Here is a 17,255-nt window from a genome sequence, read left to right on the forward strand (position 1 = left end):
ATCCAAGTCAAAAGCGTGAAAGGGCATCCAAAAACTGCTCGATCGAAGAGAATTGCAGTCGATCGAGTAGTTCCTCATCTTGCAGGTGGTCGATCGAGTAGATTAATCACTCGATCGAGTGAATTTAGCAGCAAAAGTGCTCGATCGAGTAGAATGACTACTCGATCGAGTGATCCTCGTGTAATTCCCGCAAAACGCAATAAAAACAGCCCGCAACTAACAAAGACAAGCTTAATCGAGACCGTCTATGGTATAAAAACCATTTATTACAACTAAAATTAAATAAAAAGCAAAATAAAATCGTCGGGTTGCCTCCCCCGGTAGCGCTAGTTTCAGATCGGTCCCACTCGACCTTCTTCTCATCATCCAACAACACGGATCATTGGCCCACTACTAGGCCTCGACTAGACGCGGTAGCTTCAAAGAATCGTCGGGCGGACATCCGCCTCCACGACTTGGCAATGTAAGAACAACGACTTCCCACAAAGATCCGGGTCCCAATCTATCACCTCATCACGCAGCTTTTTCCTAGACGGTGTGGCTTTATCAACACCTCCTCCTGGGTCGTCTATCCAGGCAGTTCCCGACTTCATGCTAAGAGCACCCATCTCACCTCCCGGGTCTTTGAACTTGTCAAGACCTCTAGAAAGAGAAACAAAGACATGTTCCTCCAAGTCGCTCCCAGAATGGGGCGGAGGCGTCATAAAAGCAGCAATAATATATGACTCAGAAGGGCTATCAGACGGTGTATCAAAGGACTCTTCATGAGGGGCATCATCACAAGGCGTGATGTGCACGGGTTCCCTAGGGTCATCAGACTTAGTAAAAACCAAGTCCTCCCCTCCGACACGAAGGTAAGTGTCCCAACCCCGACATCGATAATTGCGCGCCAAGATGCACAAAAAATGGTCGTCCCAAAATAATGGGAACATTGCGGTCTTCGGGTATGTTTAAGACAATGAAATCTGCGGGAATATAGAAATTCCCGATCCTAACAGGTACGTCATGTAAAGCTCCTTTGACCCGAACATAAGAATGATCAGCTAGCTGAACAGTCGTTCTAGCGCGTGTAAACTTAGTCAGTCCCAATTTCAACGCCAGCGACAAAGGTAAAATGTTGACACTAGAATCGAGGTCACATAAAGCATTATCAAACGAATGGGTCCCTATAGAACATGGTATAGAAAAACGAACTGGGTCAGACATTTTGGGCGGGGTCCCATTTCGAAGAAGTGCGCTGCACTCTTCAGTCATAGCAACGTTCATTACCGTCTTAACATCACTAGTGTCCCTCTTAGACCAGTTAATTTGACCGATAAATTGAGAATAAGAGGGTACCTGGGCAATCATCGCTTTGTAGTGATCAGCGACATTGAGATCTCGGATACGGTCCAGGAATGCACGGTGTGGCAGCAATTGTTGTGGATAAGGAACTTGAACAGAATAGGAGTTGACTATATGTTCCTTTTTATCGTCATTAGAAATAGGCATTATTGAGGTATAAGTGCTGTCCATAGCAAGGAAATTCGATCGAGGTATCAGAGTACTCAATCGAGAGCTTTCTTCACTCATATTGCTCGATCGAACAGTCACAGAGACTGTTCGATCCAGATCTTGTTCTTCAGCCGTGCTCGATCGAACAGACTTGGTGACTGTTCGATCGAGGTTCTCCTTCCCAGCAGTGATCAATCGAACAAGATATCGAGTCTGTTCGATCGTGGTGATCCCTTCCAGCTTCGTTCGATCGAGTGATGGGATGAAGAAGTTCACTCGATCGAGTTGATTTTTCACTCGATCGAGTGTCTGCATTGCACGCAACAAGTATTAATTCCAAAAACTCGTCTAAATCATCCTCCGGGGTATCTTCATGAAACGGAATGGTGTCGGTGTTGATAGCATACACCGTCTCACATTGCTCTTGCTCGGTAATTAATTGATCATACCGAGCCTCTAGCTTCTTCATACGGCTATCAAATTCCGCACTAGAATTATGACACTGTAGTGCAAGTGCATTTATTGTTGACTTCAGTTCTTCCACCTCATCATTCCTAGCAGGTGAAGGGGTTGGTTGCGGTGGAGACAAATAACAAGGTCATTGATAGCCTTGTTGCGGCAAGAAAGATTGTGGTCGAAGAGCGACATCATAGTAATTACCACAACCCCAAGAATCTTTCCTCTCCCAATTGGCAGATTTTTCAGTTTGAGCTTCAAACTGAGCAATAAGTCGGGAAACGAACGTCATCTTGGCAAAGAATCGAAGGTACTCAAGCCTTCCCTTCGATAATCTTTCTCTGAAAACTGACTAATAGACCTGTAGACTTATCAAAACAGCGCTGAAGAAAAAGATTAGAACGGCCTCAAGGTACTCAGTCTTCCCTTGAGGCAAAAAACAGACAAAATTAAAACAGATAAAAAGCGTCGCCTCCCCGGCAACGGCGCCAAAATTTGATACGGTCGTTTTGTACCAAAAATAAAAACCTAAGTTACTACCAACAGAAGTCAGCGGTAAGTAGGGTCGATCTCCACAGGGAGGCTAAGTTGCTATCTATCTGTTTAATTCGGTCTGTCAGGGTGTCACAGAAATGGGGGTTTTGAATTGATTGTGAACTAACTAAACTACTGAAACTAAAGGCAAGAGAAGGGAATAAAAGAAATTAAAAATAAGAGAAAGGAAGTATGCTAGGAGTCGGTCTACCGTGGCAGCTATCAGATCTTATACTATCGGGAATACTAAGGCGATTAGACTATTGATAAGAAGAGCTATGGTCGTCACCTTTCGGTCCTTAAACCGCCCTAGAGCGTAAACAGCTGAACTTTCGCCCTCACTACAATACCCTATTGTAATTAAGCAAGCCTTCCCTTCCAATCTTTCGATCTAGGTCGGGGTTAACTAAATTTATGGTCTCCTGCATGCATTCATTCGACCGGATAACAATTAAATTGCCTAATACAATTCCTATCGCAAGACTAATCTATATAAGTCAATTAAAACATCGCTACCACGGCTTCCCTAATCCTAACATACTAGGGGAATTAGCTATGCATAATTAAAGGAGAACAAGAAATAAAGAAAGAACAAATAATAAACATTAAATTAAATTAAAGAGAGAAAAGGGAAGAAAGGATTACTGAAATAAATGATCCGGAAATGAAAGAACAAAAGTAACGATGAGTGTGACCGAAGAAAAGGTAATTAGAGAGGTGAAGAGGGAGTGAAGTAACGTATGTTCTACCCTTTTTTATTTATAGCCTAAAAACATAAAACCTAATCTAAGCTTAACGTAAATTGAGGCCCAATAGCTTTTAATTGCTCGATCGAACAGTTAAGTCACTCGATCGAACAGTTTCTGCGTCTGTTTACTCGATCGACCAAAAGATAAGGCTCGATCGAACAGTTGGCCACTCGATCGAACAGTTCTTCCGTCTGTTTACTCGATCGACCAAAAGAAACTGCTCGATCGAGTGGTTCCTGGTTCCAGCTCGTGTTGGTCTTGTAATTTGGTCTTTGACTTGGCCTTTTAGCTCCCGAAATAGCTTCACGCATCCCAAGACAACAATATTTCCCGCTCCAAATTATCTCTTCCTCCAAATGCATGCAAAACGGACGGTAAATGACTTGATTTCACTACTTTATGGCTCATTCCTGCAAATAAGACAAGAACTTCCAAAGTATGCAATTCGGGGCATATTCGTAGCAAATAACTACTAAAATAGCATAAAGATGCGTGCAAGAATAGACTAAAAAGACTATATAAAATGCACGTATCACTCATAGAAAGGGAAACTAAGTACACACCATTACCGACAATCAAACATTCTGAGTAGACTTCACAATTCTAGTAATTAGACGGGCTCTTCAGCTGTAACAATTTTTGACATATTTAGTATGAATTAACATTACTACTACTACTTCCATGGTTTAACCCTTCAACATACATTCATATTCAACACAAAATCTCAATCATAGGGAACGAATTTCGATTTGGGGCACTTTTAAGACGAAGTTTTAAGGCAAATTTTTGAGGTGAAAATCACAGAATTCAACTTCCCACATGATATATGCAACATATACTACTCAATTTCATCACTCAATCATGTAAAAGACACACAAAATCAATTTGATTTCACAAACCCTAGAAAATTCGTCCCCAAATCTTGAAATTTCTATTCAATTTTTAGCACAATAAACAACAACAATCATAAAAGGGAAGCATGTGGATCATATTACAACAATTACAAGCAACTTTTCTTCCATATAAACCGCAATTTCAAATTGTTCTACCATTCCAATAGTTTCTAAGTGATGAAAACATTAAAATAGGAAAGAAATTCATACCTTAATCAATTAGGAAGTGCAAGAACGAATCAAAGCAAAGAAAATTACCCAAATTAATCACCACAAACACGAGGCACAAGAGCTTTAGAGAGGTTTAGGAGGTTAGGGTCTGCGAAAGATTAAGAAGAAATAGGAAGAATGAGGAAGAACAAGGGTTTTATGAAACACGCAGAAGTCCCTGTACTGTAGCCTACTCGATCGAGTGCCTAGGGTACTCGATCGAGTGCCCTCTACTCGATCGAGTAGGCGCTATTTCATCGAGTAACCGTAGGAAATTCCTACATCTCGACGTCATAGCTTCCTAACTAGATCGAGTGAGGTCTACTCGGTCTAGTAAGCACTCGCACTCGGTCAAGTAAGGTTGAGTACACGGTCAGAATTACAAAATTAACTGAAGGTTCCTGCAAAACAATATCACGTGTCGATTCCCAACCAAGTTCGGAAGTCGTCACTGGTTATCGTACTCCTCCATATATTACCATTTCTAACCAAATATATCATACAGTCTTATCAAATAAGATTCACATCACATCATTCTATCATGAACTTCACTCAACACGATTTACCTGTTACCGAGTCATCCATGTATGCAACTATCCCATTATATCATGTCTAAACTTGTTTTACTACATTATTAACAAATTTATACTCACGCTACTTGAAACACATAATTAACGATAAATTTCCATGTATTGTCCAAGTGTATTAGCAACATATTCATGCTTCAACATAAACAAATTATTCTACACAAATTAATCACCACACAAGCGGAAACTTTCAACCATTAAACATTGCATATACCCATTACTATTTTGATAATTCTCATTATAACTCAACACTTCTTTAGCTATCATTATTATGGCTACTGTAAGACTTATAAACTCGTATAGAATCGCCATCACTAACAACCTGGAATAAACACCAACATTACCACATTCCATATCACAGCACACACCTCTACTCTTTTCACACACTTCTATCGTATAGAATCTTCTACGTTTCTCATTATCATCACATACGCACCTTAACTCCACCACAAATTCACCATACACGATTCTAACGTAACTATTGTACCGATATTAACTTCAACAAAGATTCAACCACAAACAATTCTCACATAAACTCCATACACGTTAAGCACATACTTACTGACTCCACATTCTCATACCCAGTGACTGGCTCAAGCACAATGGGGCCAAGATTTTGAAATGAGGGTGCCTACTCACCCAAAATATAGCATCGGCTGGGGCTCCCATTACACATACACCAGGTTCATTTTATTAGACTCACTACGTTCATTAGGTTCATTGGTTACAGGTTCCAAAATCGTCGCTCTGATACCACTTTGTAACACCCCCATATACCGAGGAGCCTTAACCAGACCTTCTTTAGCATATAAAGGCATTACCATCTCGGTTGCCCGAGGTAAGTAATCATCAAAAGTCGATAAAAGAACCATTACAGTTATATCACAAGGGTTACAACCAACTAATAAAATAAAGGTACAACTCGTCAACGACACACTATCTCTATCAGAACTCGTGACGACATACCCCTGCCAGGACTCCAGCTATCAACCACATCAACACCTGCTAAGACTGAATGCTCACCATAAGGGATCACGGCAGACACATAAACAAACAAGACAACCACACAAGGTCAGTAACTGAGACAAGACACAACATTAACCAACAACAACCGTCAACACAATATAAACACAACCAGTCTCACACAATCATACCCACTCCAATCAATCTCAGTCACCGACTGTTCACTGGACCAGCCCTGCTAGTGGGGGACCGCAGTCGTTCCCACCTAAGCCCCGTTCATCATACCGAGCGATAACCCTGTCCCATTAATGTGCACATCCCCTCCCATGGCGGGTTCCACGGAGGGCGAAACTAGGGCGTGAAGCCACTCCCGCAAGTGACTCCACTCAGCCGAGGACGCACCTCGAGAACCAGAGACAAACAATCACAGACAACTGCAATACAACAACAACCGACATCCAGTATACACCAACCAACTACCACGTATACTCAACTATACGGTCACAACAACAATACAACATCACACAACAACCGACACTCTAGACATTCAACAGAAACTGAGTAGGCGAACCTACCTTTAAGCGACTGCGACGATTCCATGTCCATACACGCAAAACCCAGCAAACAAGCAACATCTATACACACAATATAATCATCTATCACTACCATTCTAACCCTAACTGAAAAGACAAAGATACAGATGATGATGATGACGACATACCTACATGAGGAAAACTGGAAAAAGGACCGCTACCCGACTCAAGCTATGCACTCCTAGGGCACAAGGACCTTCAAAGGCTCCCATGGAAGGCATATGGTGAAAGGAAGAGGAAGGGACAACATCTAGGTTTAGAAGAAGGAGGCGGAAATGATTTGCGGTTTTAGGAAAACACGATTATAAACCCTCGCTGAAAAGACGCTACTCGATCGAGTAACTAACGTACTCGATCGAGTGGCCCCTACTCCATCGAGTATCCAAGCTACTCGGTCGAGTAGCCTCTACTCTATCGAGTACCACCCACAACTCAAGACACAAGGTAACTATGGCACGTAATCCTAAGAACCATTACTGCTCCCAAGGTCGATCAACGCTGGTCAACGGGTCCCTAAAAGGGCGGGTATTACACATACAACCAAGTTATATCTTATCGAGCTTATGTGTAATTTTTTTGAGCTTTCTTAAATTTAACTTTTTTTATGTTTGAGTGAGTTCAGAAATTTTATGGTATAGCTCGACTTCTTTAAAACAAAACTCGAAAACTTTATTATATAGCTCGGGTTTTAGAGCATACAACTGGGTACAACTGGTTGTAGGATCTATTAACTGCTACCCACTTGCACTATCTATTTGTATTTTGTGAGAGGGACACTACCCGTCTTCAGCTTGTGACGGATAGTGTCCGTCTTCAATGAGAATTTGTGTAAAAGGAAATCATTCACATAATTGGCAAGATGTTAATTAAGGTAAATATTATATTTTCAAATTTTGGCTGCAAAATATAACAAAATCAATGTTAAAAAAATATCAAATTTTATGTCCCACCATTGCCACGTGTCATTACGGTACTTGTGGCGTATAGAATATTCTATACACTGAGTCTAACCGAGTAACCGTAGCCTTTTTTGTATTGGTTGTATAGTAAAGAATCTAAGCTCTATAATGAATTATTTGAGCTTAGACTTATAAATTATGAACTTTATTTGAAAGAATCTGAGCTCCATTATAAAAACATTGATTTTAAAAAACTAAAATGAAATTCAAGAATAGTATATACTAGGTAGTATCCCGCGCTTCGCGCGGCCTGTATTAAAATTTTATTATTTATAATTAAAGAAAAATAATATAATTCATATATGACATTTAATATTTTTATACTTATAAATAAAAATAAATGAATTTTTCTCAAATTTAATTTTTTTTATGTTTAAGTACAATGTTTTAAAATAAAATACATACAATTTTAATTAAAACTAATAAGTGATAATTAATTATGCATGATCAAGGTTTTATAAATAAATTTGTGACTAATTAAAATAAAATTTATTCGAATAATGCAAGAATCAACATTAAGTCCTCAAGTTATATCATTTTACGAACGTTACGTTCCAAATCAATTAATATTTGTTCAATATGATGTGAATATAATTTTATACAATTTTTAATTTTTTATGTATAGTGTATGATATTTATGCATCAAACATATATGATCCAAACTCATATTATTCAAATGTTTTGATTGTGTCTTGCATGTGGTATGTGTCAAACATACTTATAAAAAATTTGCACCTTTTGTTTTTTCTAACAACTATATATAACGATATTTAAGAATTTACCTGTTAATAAAATAGATTGAACTTTCTCAAATATTAATACTCGCAAGGGTGAAGTCCAGTGGTTAAAACTTGAATGAAATTCTCAGAATACCCAGATTCAAGCCTCTACAAGATCAAAATCTCACCTTTTACAAATATAAATTATCTCACCTCATAGGAGTTTTTCCTTATTTATCACTTTATTTGAAGCCAACTCCATTATTTCACGGGCCTACGTGGCTCCGCACCATAAAGCTCCCATATCATCAATTCATTGTACAACCCTCATTTTCCTCTCTACAAATATATACATACTGTCAATATTTTATACTCGATTATACTCTTTTTATCTCAATTATTTGTTTACCTTTATATTTTTTGTAAGGAGTATTTTAAAACAAAAGTAAACAAATAATTGAAACGAAGCGAGTACTTATTTGTAGAATATAAATAGGTGCTACAAAACTGACTTTGGAAAATTACATCATAAATAAATTAAATCCAAAAATAGTTAATCAGCTCAAATTTACCATCACGGCATTAATCAACGCATAGTACCACAATCATCTTGCTCCATTGTGTTGTGTTTTTTTTTTTTTTTTTTTTGACATAGAGAAAAAGTTTTACATTTCAGCAATATGGCTCACAGAACCATATTGATGTACTACAATGTAAAACTGAATAAGACAAAATATAGAGTAATAGTTTCCTAATAAAGAACAACAACTAGGAGGCGATCTCCATATGAAATCCGAAACTTGATGGCGGAGGACAATGGACTGGTCACGAGCATCTTCACCCGAATCATCAACCAAACTTGTGTTGCTCCTCAGGTTGTGTGTGTTTTCTACTTGATATTGAGCCAAGTCCTTCTTCGACAACCGTCAATCTATAAACTATAAATGGAGTATTAGAGTTGTTGTGCTACTTGTTCAATATGTTCAGCCATCATTTGTTGCTTAGCAAGATCAATTTTCTTCTTAACAAAGTTACATAAGCGCAAGTTTACTGATGTTTCCAACTTTTCATGAACAAATTTCTAATATTTGATGATTAAATTCATAGATTAACGATTTATTATTATAGATTTATAACTGAAATTTAAGGCTATTTATTATTCTTAATAAAAGCCGAATTTAATAAAGAGTGAAACTGAAATGGTGAGACTTTTGGTTATAGCCTAGGGGAAGGTAGTGATGACTTGGGGGAGTTCAAAGGATTATTAGTCAAAATTATATTGCTTAGCAACTTTTATATTCAAAGACATTTAAGGCGTCGCTTTAAGGGAATAGAAGAATAGCTCTAATTTTTTGTTAGTTTGGAAGTGTTCCATAATAATGACATGTGGCACAAATTCCTACTCAAAGTTAGGTTTTTTATGTTATTTTATAGATTAGCCCCTTCACTTTATCTAAACGTGAAATTATACCCAACTTTTATTTTCAACATAATGTTATCGTTAAACCATTTTATATCTAAATAGTAAATATGCATGAAATAAATATTACGGAGTACAATTTTAAAGAAATTTATTTCACTTTGAAAATACTTTTAAAAATATTTTTACCAATTTTAATACAATTTATGCACATTGGAGAATACATCCGCAATAAATCCAAATTTTAAGTAATCGAAGAAAGTAATTTAAAATGTATTATAGTAGTTGTGTAAAAACCTAAAATTTGAAATAAGTTTTTTTTTTTGGGAAATAAATTGTATAAATGATTATAGATAATTTTGTGATAAGACTTTTGGTTAAAAATAATTATACTTTTAACCAAACTAGGGGACTTAATTGCAAACGAAATTTATTGATTTAGTCTTACAACAACAATAACTTTATCCCAGTACCTTAATTCCGTAAATTGTAGGTAGAGAATGTCAACTAGCCCTTTCGCAATTAGACATTTAGACCTGGCAAAATTGACCCGAATTAAGGACCCGAATTGACTCGACCTAGTTTAAACCCAACCCAAATGTTTATCATCGCATAATGGTTGTTTATCATCAAATAACCTTCTAACATCCCACCTAAAAAAAGCCCAAACCCAAAAATAACTCAACTCAACCAGCCGCGAATTCTTGCAAACCCAAATGACTTACCTGAATTGACCAGACCTAACCCTGACCCGATCAACCGGCTTTGTCAGGTCTATTCACAATCACCTTATATGCCCAGGGCTATAAACCTATAACCCATAAGTCCATAACCCATATCACTTCATCCATTAACTAATGTTTTCCGGTTAAACGAGGGTATAATGCCATAATGGAATTAAATTAACGGTTTTTCTAACATATTTCCACTAGGCATAGAGTAAAAAATTAAAAAGAAATAAATAAATGTATTTTCTTGTAAAGGAAATAATCATTCATGTCTAATGGAATACAATCATACAGCACGAAATGTAGAAGTATGAACTATGATCGTTCCTTTTGGTTTCTTCCTTTTTCTGTCAACTCTAATCTGAGAAAATTATCATCTTGATATGTTACTAGAATTGATTAATTAAATCTTATACTCTATCCGTTCCGGTCAATTATCCTTTGATTTTGACACAAAGACACAGAAAAGAGGAGTGAGCCAATCAGCCAATTACTAAATTACAGGCGGAACAAATTGGTTTGAATGATCAAATTGCTTATCAAATTCATTCTTAAAATAGAAAGGACGACAATTGACTAAGACTGAGACTTAGACTGAGCGAGTAATAACAAACATCAAAATCCTAAATAAAATCATTCTTCCTGTTTATATATGTTACAGTGTTACTCCGTATATTGTATACTCCGCCCTTTCCAGTCATTTGGTTACGTATTCTATTTATATGATCAAACATCAGTACCAGGAAGTATACCACCAAAAAAAATGAATTTTTCCAAAGGGTTTTATGTGTTCTTGTATTTTCTTCAATTATTTCTTGCAAAATCTTCATTATGTGACACTAACTTGAATAACTTCCCTTCAAATGAGGTAGAAGAAATTCCAAAATATTTGTTAAATTTGACACAAAAATATGAAGTATATGAATGGATGGTGAATATAAGAAGAAGATTGCATGAAAATCCGGAACTTGGATTCGAGGAATTTGAGACTAGTAAGCTAATTAGAGAGGAATTAGAGAAATTGGGTATTGATTATAAATACCCAGTTGCTGTTACTGGTGTTGTTGGATATATTGGTACTGGGAAGCCTCCTTTTGTTGCATTGAGAGCTGATATGGATGCTCTCCCTATTCAGGTATCTCTGAATTAATATTTACAAATTCTTGTGTAAAACCGTCTTAGGAAAAAAGTTTATAAAATGGGTCCTTTCAGTAACTAACTTTTTAATTCACAGGTTATGATATTTGTTTTAATAGATTTGTTTTACACAATTTTTGTGTACGACGGCCTTACCGGGGACCAATTGATTTGTATTTATAATTGAATATTGACATTGTATGGACCTGACTCGCGCCCATCAAGAGTAGGTCTTTGCTTGGTACAGCATTTTGGGAGATTGGTTAAGAATATCTTACTCAGTTACTCCAACTAAGTATTGGTCAGTTACCGTATTTATACGGTAAGTAGATTATACATCCGATAAAACTCAAAAACATTATATATAAGCTTAGTTAAATTTGAGTTTTAGCGGAAAAACAAATTAAAATCTAAATTATAAATTTTGATAAGCTCAGGAAAAAATACACATATGCTCAAAACCAAATAAAATTTGAGATAATAAGCTAAAAAAAAAAATATACATATGCTCAAAAACAAATAAAATCTAAGGTAATCCATCCGATGTATGTATGTTCATTTTTCTCGTATAGGGTTGCTATTGAAATTTTCTGCTTGAGAAGCTTTCGTAGACGTGGGAAAATTGTGGTTTATCTTTTGTCTTCGATGCAAAAGACAGTGTTGGGGGGTTTGGGTGTGTTCTAAATCGGCATTTGCCGGATGACAGAGTTGAAAAGGATTTTTTGTTGTAGGAACTAGTGGAATGGGAACACAAAAGTAAAGTCCCTGGCAAAATGCATGCTTGTGGTCATGATGCTCATGTTGCTATGCTGCTTGGTGCTGCAAGGATCCTCCAAATGCATCGAGACCAGATACAGGTAAGTTTATAGCCGTGTTTGCTTTCTGATTTGGTATTTCTAAATTATCGCTGTTCAACTGTGATAGAGCTGTTAAACTATGCAATGCAGGGTTATTAGATCACGATCACGTTGTTGATTTAGTCTGCCAGTGGTAAATTGTAGGCTTGCAGCATTATACAGTAGTATTTAACAATAGACTATTGACTTAGTTGTTACAGTTTTCGCTGTGGAAGTTCCTTATGACGGCTAATATGCAATATGAATATTTTTCTGACATGTAGTAGTACTTGTAATGCATTGAGATAATATGATATATTCGTACCTTTCAGGGAACCATTGTTCTGGTATTTCAACCAGCGGAAGAAGGATATGGAGGTGCCAAGAAAGTGATGGATGATGGAGTTCTGGACAATGTTGAAGCCATCTTCGGTTTACATGTCAATTCGATGTTGCCTGTGGGTCAAGTGTATGGAAGGTCCGGTCCACTCATGGCTGGAGGTGGATTCTTCGAAGCAGTGATCAAAGGAAAAGGCGGTCATGGGGCTATTCCACATCTGTCTGTGGATCCCATATTGGCTGCTTCTAATGTCATTGTTAGCTTACACCACATCGTTTCACGCGAAGCCAGTCCCTTTGATGCACAAGTAAACTATTTCCTTCCCTGTTCTCAGTTGTCGATTTCTACATGGAGCATATGAGTATTTGGCTCCATTTTAAATGAAAAACATTAAAGATGACTCATTTGCAGGTCGTTAGTGTAGGAAAGTTCCAAGGAGGTGAAGCTTATAATGTCATACCTGATTCAGTTACCATCGGTGGAACATTCCGTGCCCTATTGAGAGACAGTTTTTCACATCTCAAACAGCGAATTAAGGAGGTATGCCTCATTAGCATCTTGCAGTATTGGAATCAAGCTTGCAATTGATAAAAGTACTTAAAACTAGACCTGACATAGCTGACCCGACCAGAATGACCCGACCCGAGACCCGAAAATGCATCACCCGAAAGTGACCCGAAGTGACCCGACCCGAAAACGACCCGACCCAAAGTGACCCGATTTAAGTAACCCAAAATGACCCGATTGACCCAAAACGACCCGAAATGACCCAAACGACCCAGATTGTCCCGACCCAAAATGACCCGATCCGAAGTGACCCGACCCAAAAGTGACCCGGCCCGAAAATGATCCGACCCAATGTGACCCGACCCGAATGACCCATTTGTCTGGCCTCGAGTTCCCGTGTTGTGTATTAAACTATGATTGATCGTTATTTTAGGTGCTCCTGTTCCTTCAGTCCTTTGTTGCTAGAGTAGAAAACACCTTTCTTCTGTCCCTTGATTTATTAAACTCCTGCTAAAACAATGTAGCTCAATAATTCAGGTCATCATAAGTCAAGCCGCGGTACATAGGTGCACTGCAAATGTCGATTTCTTCAACAATTTAAGGCAGTTTCCACCAACCATAAATGACGAGAATTTGCATAAATTCTTCACAAGTGTTTCCACAGATATGCTTGGAGCTCATAGTGTTAAAGAAGCCCCACAATTGACCGGGTCCGAGGATTTTGCCTTTTACCAGGAATCACTACCCGGGTACATGTTCTTTGTTGGCACGAAGAACAAGACTCGTGAAACGGGATCAGAACACACCCCGACGTATGGGCTTAGTGAAGAGGTTCTTCCATATGGTGCATCTCTTCATGCTTCCCTAGCTCTCAGGTACCTTCTTGAAAAGCGACCAGAAAGCACATTACAAGAGGGGATACATCGTGACGAACTGTGACACGGTTTTTTGTTTTTGTTTTAAAAAATTGCTCTTGATCATCTAAAAGAGGCTACATTTTGAAATGCAAATAAATTTGGTACAATGTGGGTACTAATTCTTCTGTAAAGTCAAAAATCAAAATTCAAGTTCTTTTATTTCCATGTAGAATGATTCATTAAGTTTTAATGTGGAGTACTTTCATTTGATGCAATTCTCGGCGTAAATTTCATAATTAAGTCATTCGGAAACATTGTCTATGTATTGTTAACAGCTTATTCCGATAGAATAGCAATCAGCTCAAGACATGTTAATAGCAGACATTTCATCGTGTGTTTCCTTCAAGTTGAGGGTGTTATTTTCTTGTTTAGGTTATCATTATTAGCTTGAAGGAAATAATAGTCACTAAAAATAACGTCTTGTACCCTTGCACCACTTCCAGAGATCTCAAGCCAGAGGAATCCATTTCAGATTCTCGGAAATAACATCGTAAATGAGAAGTAATTTTTAGTAAAATTAATTTACATGTTCAAGAGCAAATTTGGAATAAATGGAAAAATAGGGGCGGAATAAATAAAATAGGAGGCGTGATTTTTAGAGTTAAAATTTTCTCCATGTTGAGTAGTACTCAATTTTTAGAGTCAAAATTTTCTCCATTTTCTAAAAAAAAAAATGGAAAGATTATTACCTATCAACGGTCCAGATTGTATTTGGTCAACATCGAACGGTTTACGATTTATACATAAATAAAGAATTAATATAGTATAGAGGAGATACTATTATTAAATGAGTTTGTAAGAAAAAATGGAGAGAAAAGAAATGGTTTACGATTTATACATAAAAATAAACGGTTTACGATACTAGTATTTGTTGGGTAACACCCAATTGTCCAACACAAGTTTTTGTTCAATGTTACAAGATGTCACATGTACATAAATTACAAAGTTAGAATGTACATGGTGGAGTTCAATGAATTATATTTGATTCATTGTATTAGCTATGGACAAGGGAGACTAATGTCTTTATGAAGATGTTAGTACATGGAATTTGTTCCATGGGCTTTCCTATATAAAAGATGGTTTTCATTTGGAAAACAACACAACAATATCTCACAACAAATATCAAACAAGGTGACTTAGCTTGGTAGAAAATAGCAAGTTGGGTTTGAGGGTGAGAGGCAGTATAACGGGTGTTATAATACAATAATTTAGGAGGTTATTGTAAGTGCCGTTTGGCGTTTTATTAATGAATTGATCTTTTCTTTCAAAAAAAAATAATTTAGGAGGTTACTCTAGGGGTGATATTAGTGGCATTGACTAATATTACTGGAGGGCTAGAGGTTGTTATCTTATATTATTGTGGGTTTTGAATTGGTATTAATTCGAGACGGTTACGTTGTACTGGTACTATATTATTATAGTGGATTCTAGTCGATTTGGCTAGTGGGTTTTACTTTCGATTTGGAAGGTTTTTGTAATACCCGCCCTTTTAGAGACCCTTTGACCAGCGTTGACCGACCTTGGGAGCGGGAATAGTCTTAGAAGTGAGTGCCAAAACCATCTTGGGTGGCGTGTTACGGGTGGTACTCGATAGAGTAGGGGCTACTCGATCGAGTAGCTAGGTTACTCGATCGAGTAGGGGGCCACTCGATCGAGTATGTTGGGTACTCGATCGAGTACCGAGTTTTCAGCGAGGGTTTTATATCGCGTTTTGTTAAATCCGCAATTCATTTTCGCCACTTTCCTCCTATCCTTCAGTCGCCTCTTTCCCTTCCCTTCACCACAAAACCTCCATGGAAGCCTTTTGAAGATCCTTGTGCCTTAGGAGAGCGTCACTTGAGTCGGGTAGCGGTCTTTTGCCGAGTTTCTCCCTATAGGTATGTCATAATCATCTTCCGTGTCCTTGTTCTTTACAGTTAGGGTTTGCTTGATAGTAATGGATAATTGTATTGTGGTTATAGGCTTTGCTTGATTGCTGGATATGTTGTATGTCGGCATGGATTGGTTGCAGTTGCTTAAAGGTAGGTTCGCCTTCTCAGTTTCTGTAGATGGTCTAGTGTGTCGGTCGTTGTGGTTGTATTGTGATTGTTTAGTATCGTTATTGTATTGTGACGGTTGTGATTGTGATTGTGGTTGTTGTCTCTGGTTCTCGAGATGCGTTCTCGGCTGAGTGGAGTCACTTGCGGGAGTGGTTTCACGCCCTAGTTTCGCCCTTCGTGGAACCCGCCATGGAAGGGGATGTGCACATTAATAGACAGGGTTATCGCTCGGTATGATGAGCGGGGCTTAGGTGGGAACGGCTGCGGTCCCCCACTGGCAGGGCTGGTCCAGTGGACAGTCAGTGACAGAGTTGGTTGGATTATTGTGATTGTGTGAGATTGGTAGCGTGTATTGTGTTGATAATCGTAGTTGCGATTGTTGTATCTTATCTCAGTACTGACCTTGTGTGGTTGTTTGTTTGTTATGTGTCTGCCGTGATCCCTTATGGTGAGCAGTCGGTCTTAGCAGGTGTTGATGTTGTTGATAGCTGGAGTCCGGGCAGGGATGAGTCTTCACGAGATATGATGGTCATAGCGAGTAGTCTTTGAGTTGTATCTTCTATTTTGTTAGTTGGTTTAAATCGCTTGTAATATAAGATAATAGTTCTCTTATGGACATTTGATTATTACTATCCTCGGGCAACCGAGATGGTAACGCCCTTATATGCTAAGGAAGGCCTAGTTAAGGCTCCTCTGAATATGGGGGTGTTACAGTTTAGCCCTGGGTTTGACCCTAAAATATTGTCTTATCTTAATATTGCTTACATTTATTTACTTTTACAGTTTAATTGTCAATTGGTTGCTTCTGTTGCGCGTGGGAGATTGACGCTAATTTCCCAACAGTATTAGAGTGGTTGCGCTACTTGTCCAACATGTTCAGCCATCATTTGTTGCTTAGCAAGATCGATTTTCTTCTTAACAAAGTTACATAAGCGCAAGTTTACTGATGATTCCAACTTTTCGTGAACAAATTTTTGATATTTGATGATTAAATTCATATATTAACGATTTATTATTATAGATTTATAACTGAAATTAAAGGCTACTCCCTCCATTCAACTCCACAAGGCCATTATCTCTTTTGCACACTATTCACAAGCCGACATTCAAATTCAATTGTCTCTCGATACATAAGTGAAAATATATTCATGTGAGATCTTATTTGATTCGTCTT

The 17,255-nt window shown here is 37.8% G+C and overlaps 1 protein-coding gene across 1 annotated transcript; it reads left to right on the top strand.

Annotated features, from left to right (window-relative positions):
• Positions 1–10,985: 10,985 nt before the first annotated feature.
• Positions 10,986–14,221, top strand: LOC141611188 (IAA-amino acid hydrolase ILR1-like 4). Its single transcript, XM_074429665.1, has 5 exons — positions 10,986–11,440; positions 12,174–12,299; positions 12,611–12,925; positions 13,030–13,158; positions 13,663–14,221. Exons 1-5 carry the CDS (start codon positions 11,069–11,071, stop codon positions 14,062–14,064), a joined length of 1,344 nt encoding a protein of 447 aa, XP_074285766.1. The 5' UTR covers positions 10,986–11,068; the 3' UTR covers positions 14,065–14,221.
• The last annotated feature ends 3,034 nt before the right edge of the window (positions 14,222–17,255 follow it).

The sequence above is a fragment of the Silene latifolia genome, chromosome 11 (assembly GCF_048544455.1).
Source record: "Silene latifolia isolate original U9 population chromosome 11, ASM4854445v1, whole genome shotgun sequence".
In the NCBI taxonomy this organism is placed as follows: Eukaryota; Viridiplantae; Streptophyta; class Magnoliopsida; order Caryophyllales; family Caryophyllaceae; genus Silene; species Silene latifolia.

Excerpts from the sequence above, each read along its gene's own strand:
- LOC141611188 (XM_074429665.1), top strand. The coding sequence starts at position 11,069 with ATGAATTTTTCCAAAGGGTTTTATGTGTTCTTGTATTTTCTTCAATTA. Across the intron at positions 12,926-13,029 it reads CCAGTCCCTTTGATGCACAA|GTCGTTAGTGTAGGAAAGTT; the intron begins GTAAACTATTTC and ends ACTCATTTGCAG. Across the intron at positions 13,159-13,662 it reads TCAAACAGCGAATTAAGGAG|GTCATCATAAGTCAAGCCGC; the intron begins GTATGCCTCATT and ends TCAATAATTCAG.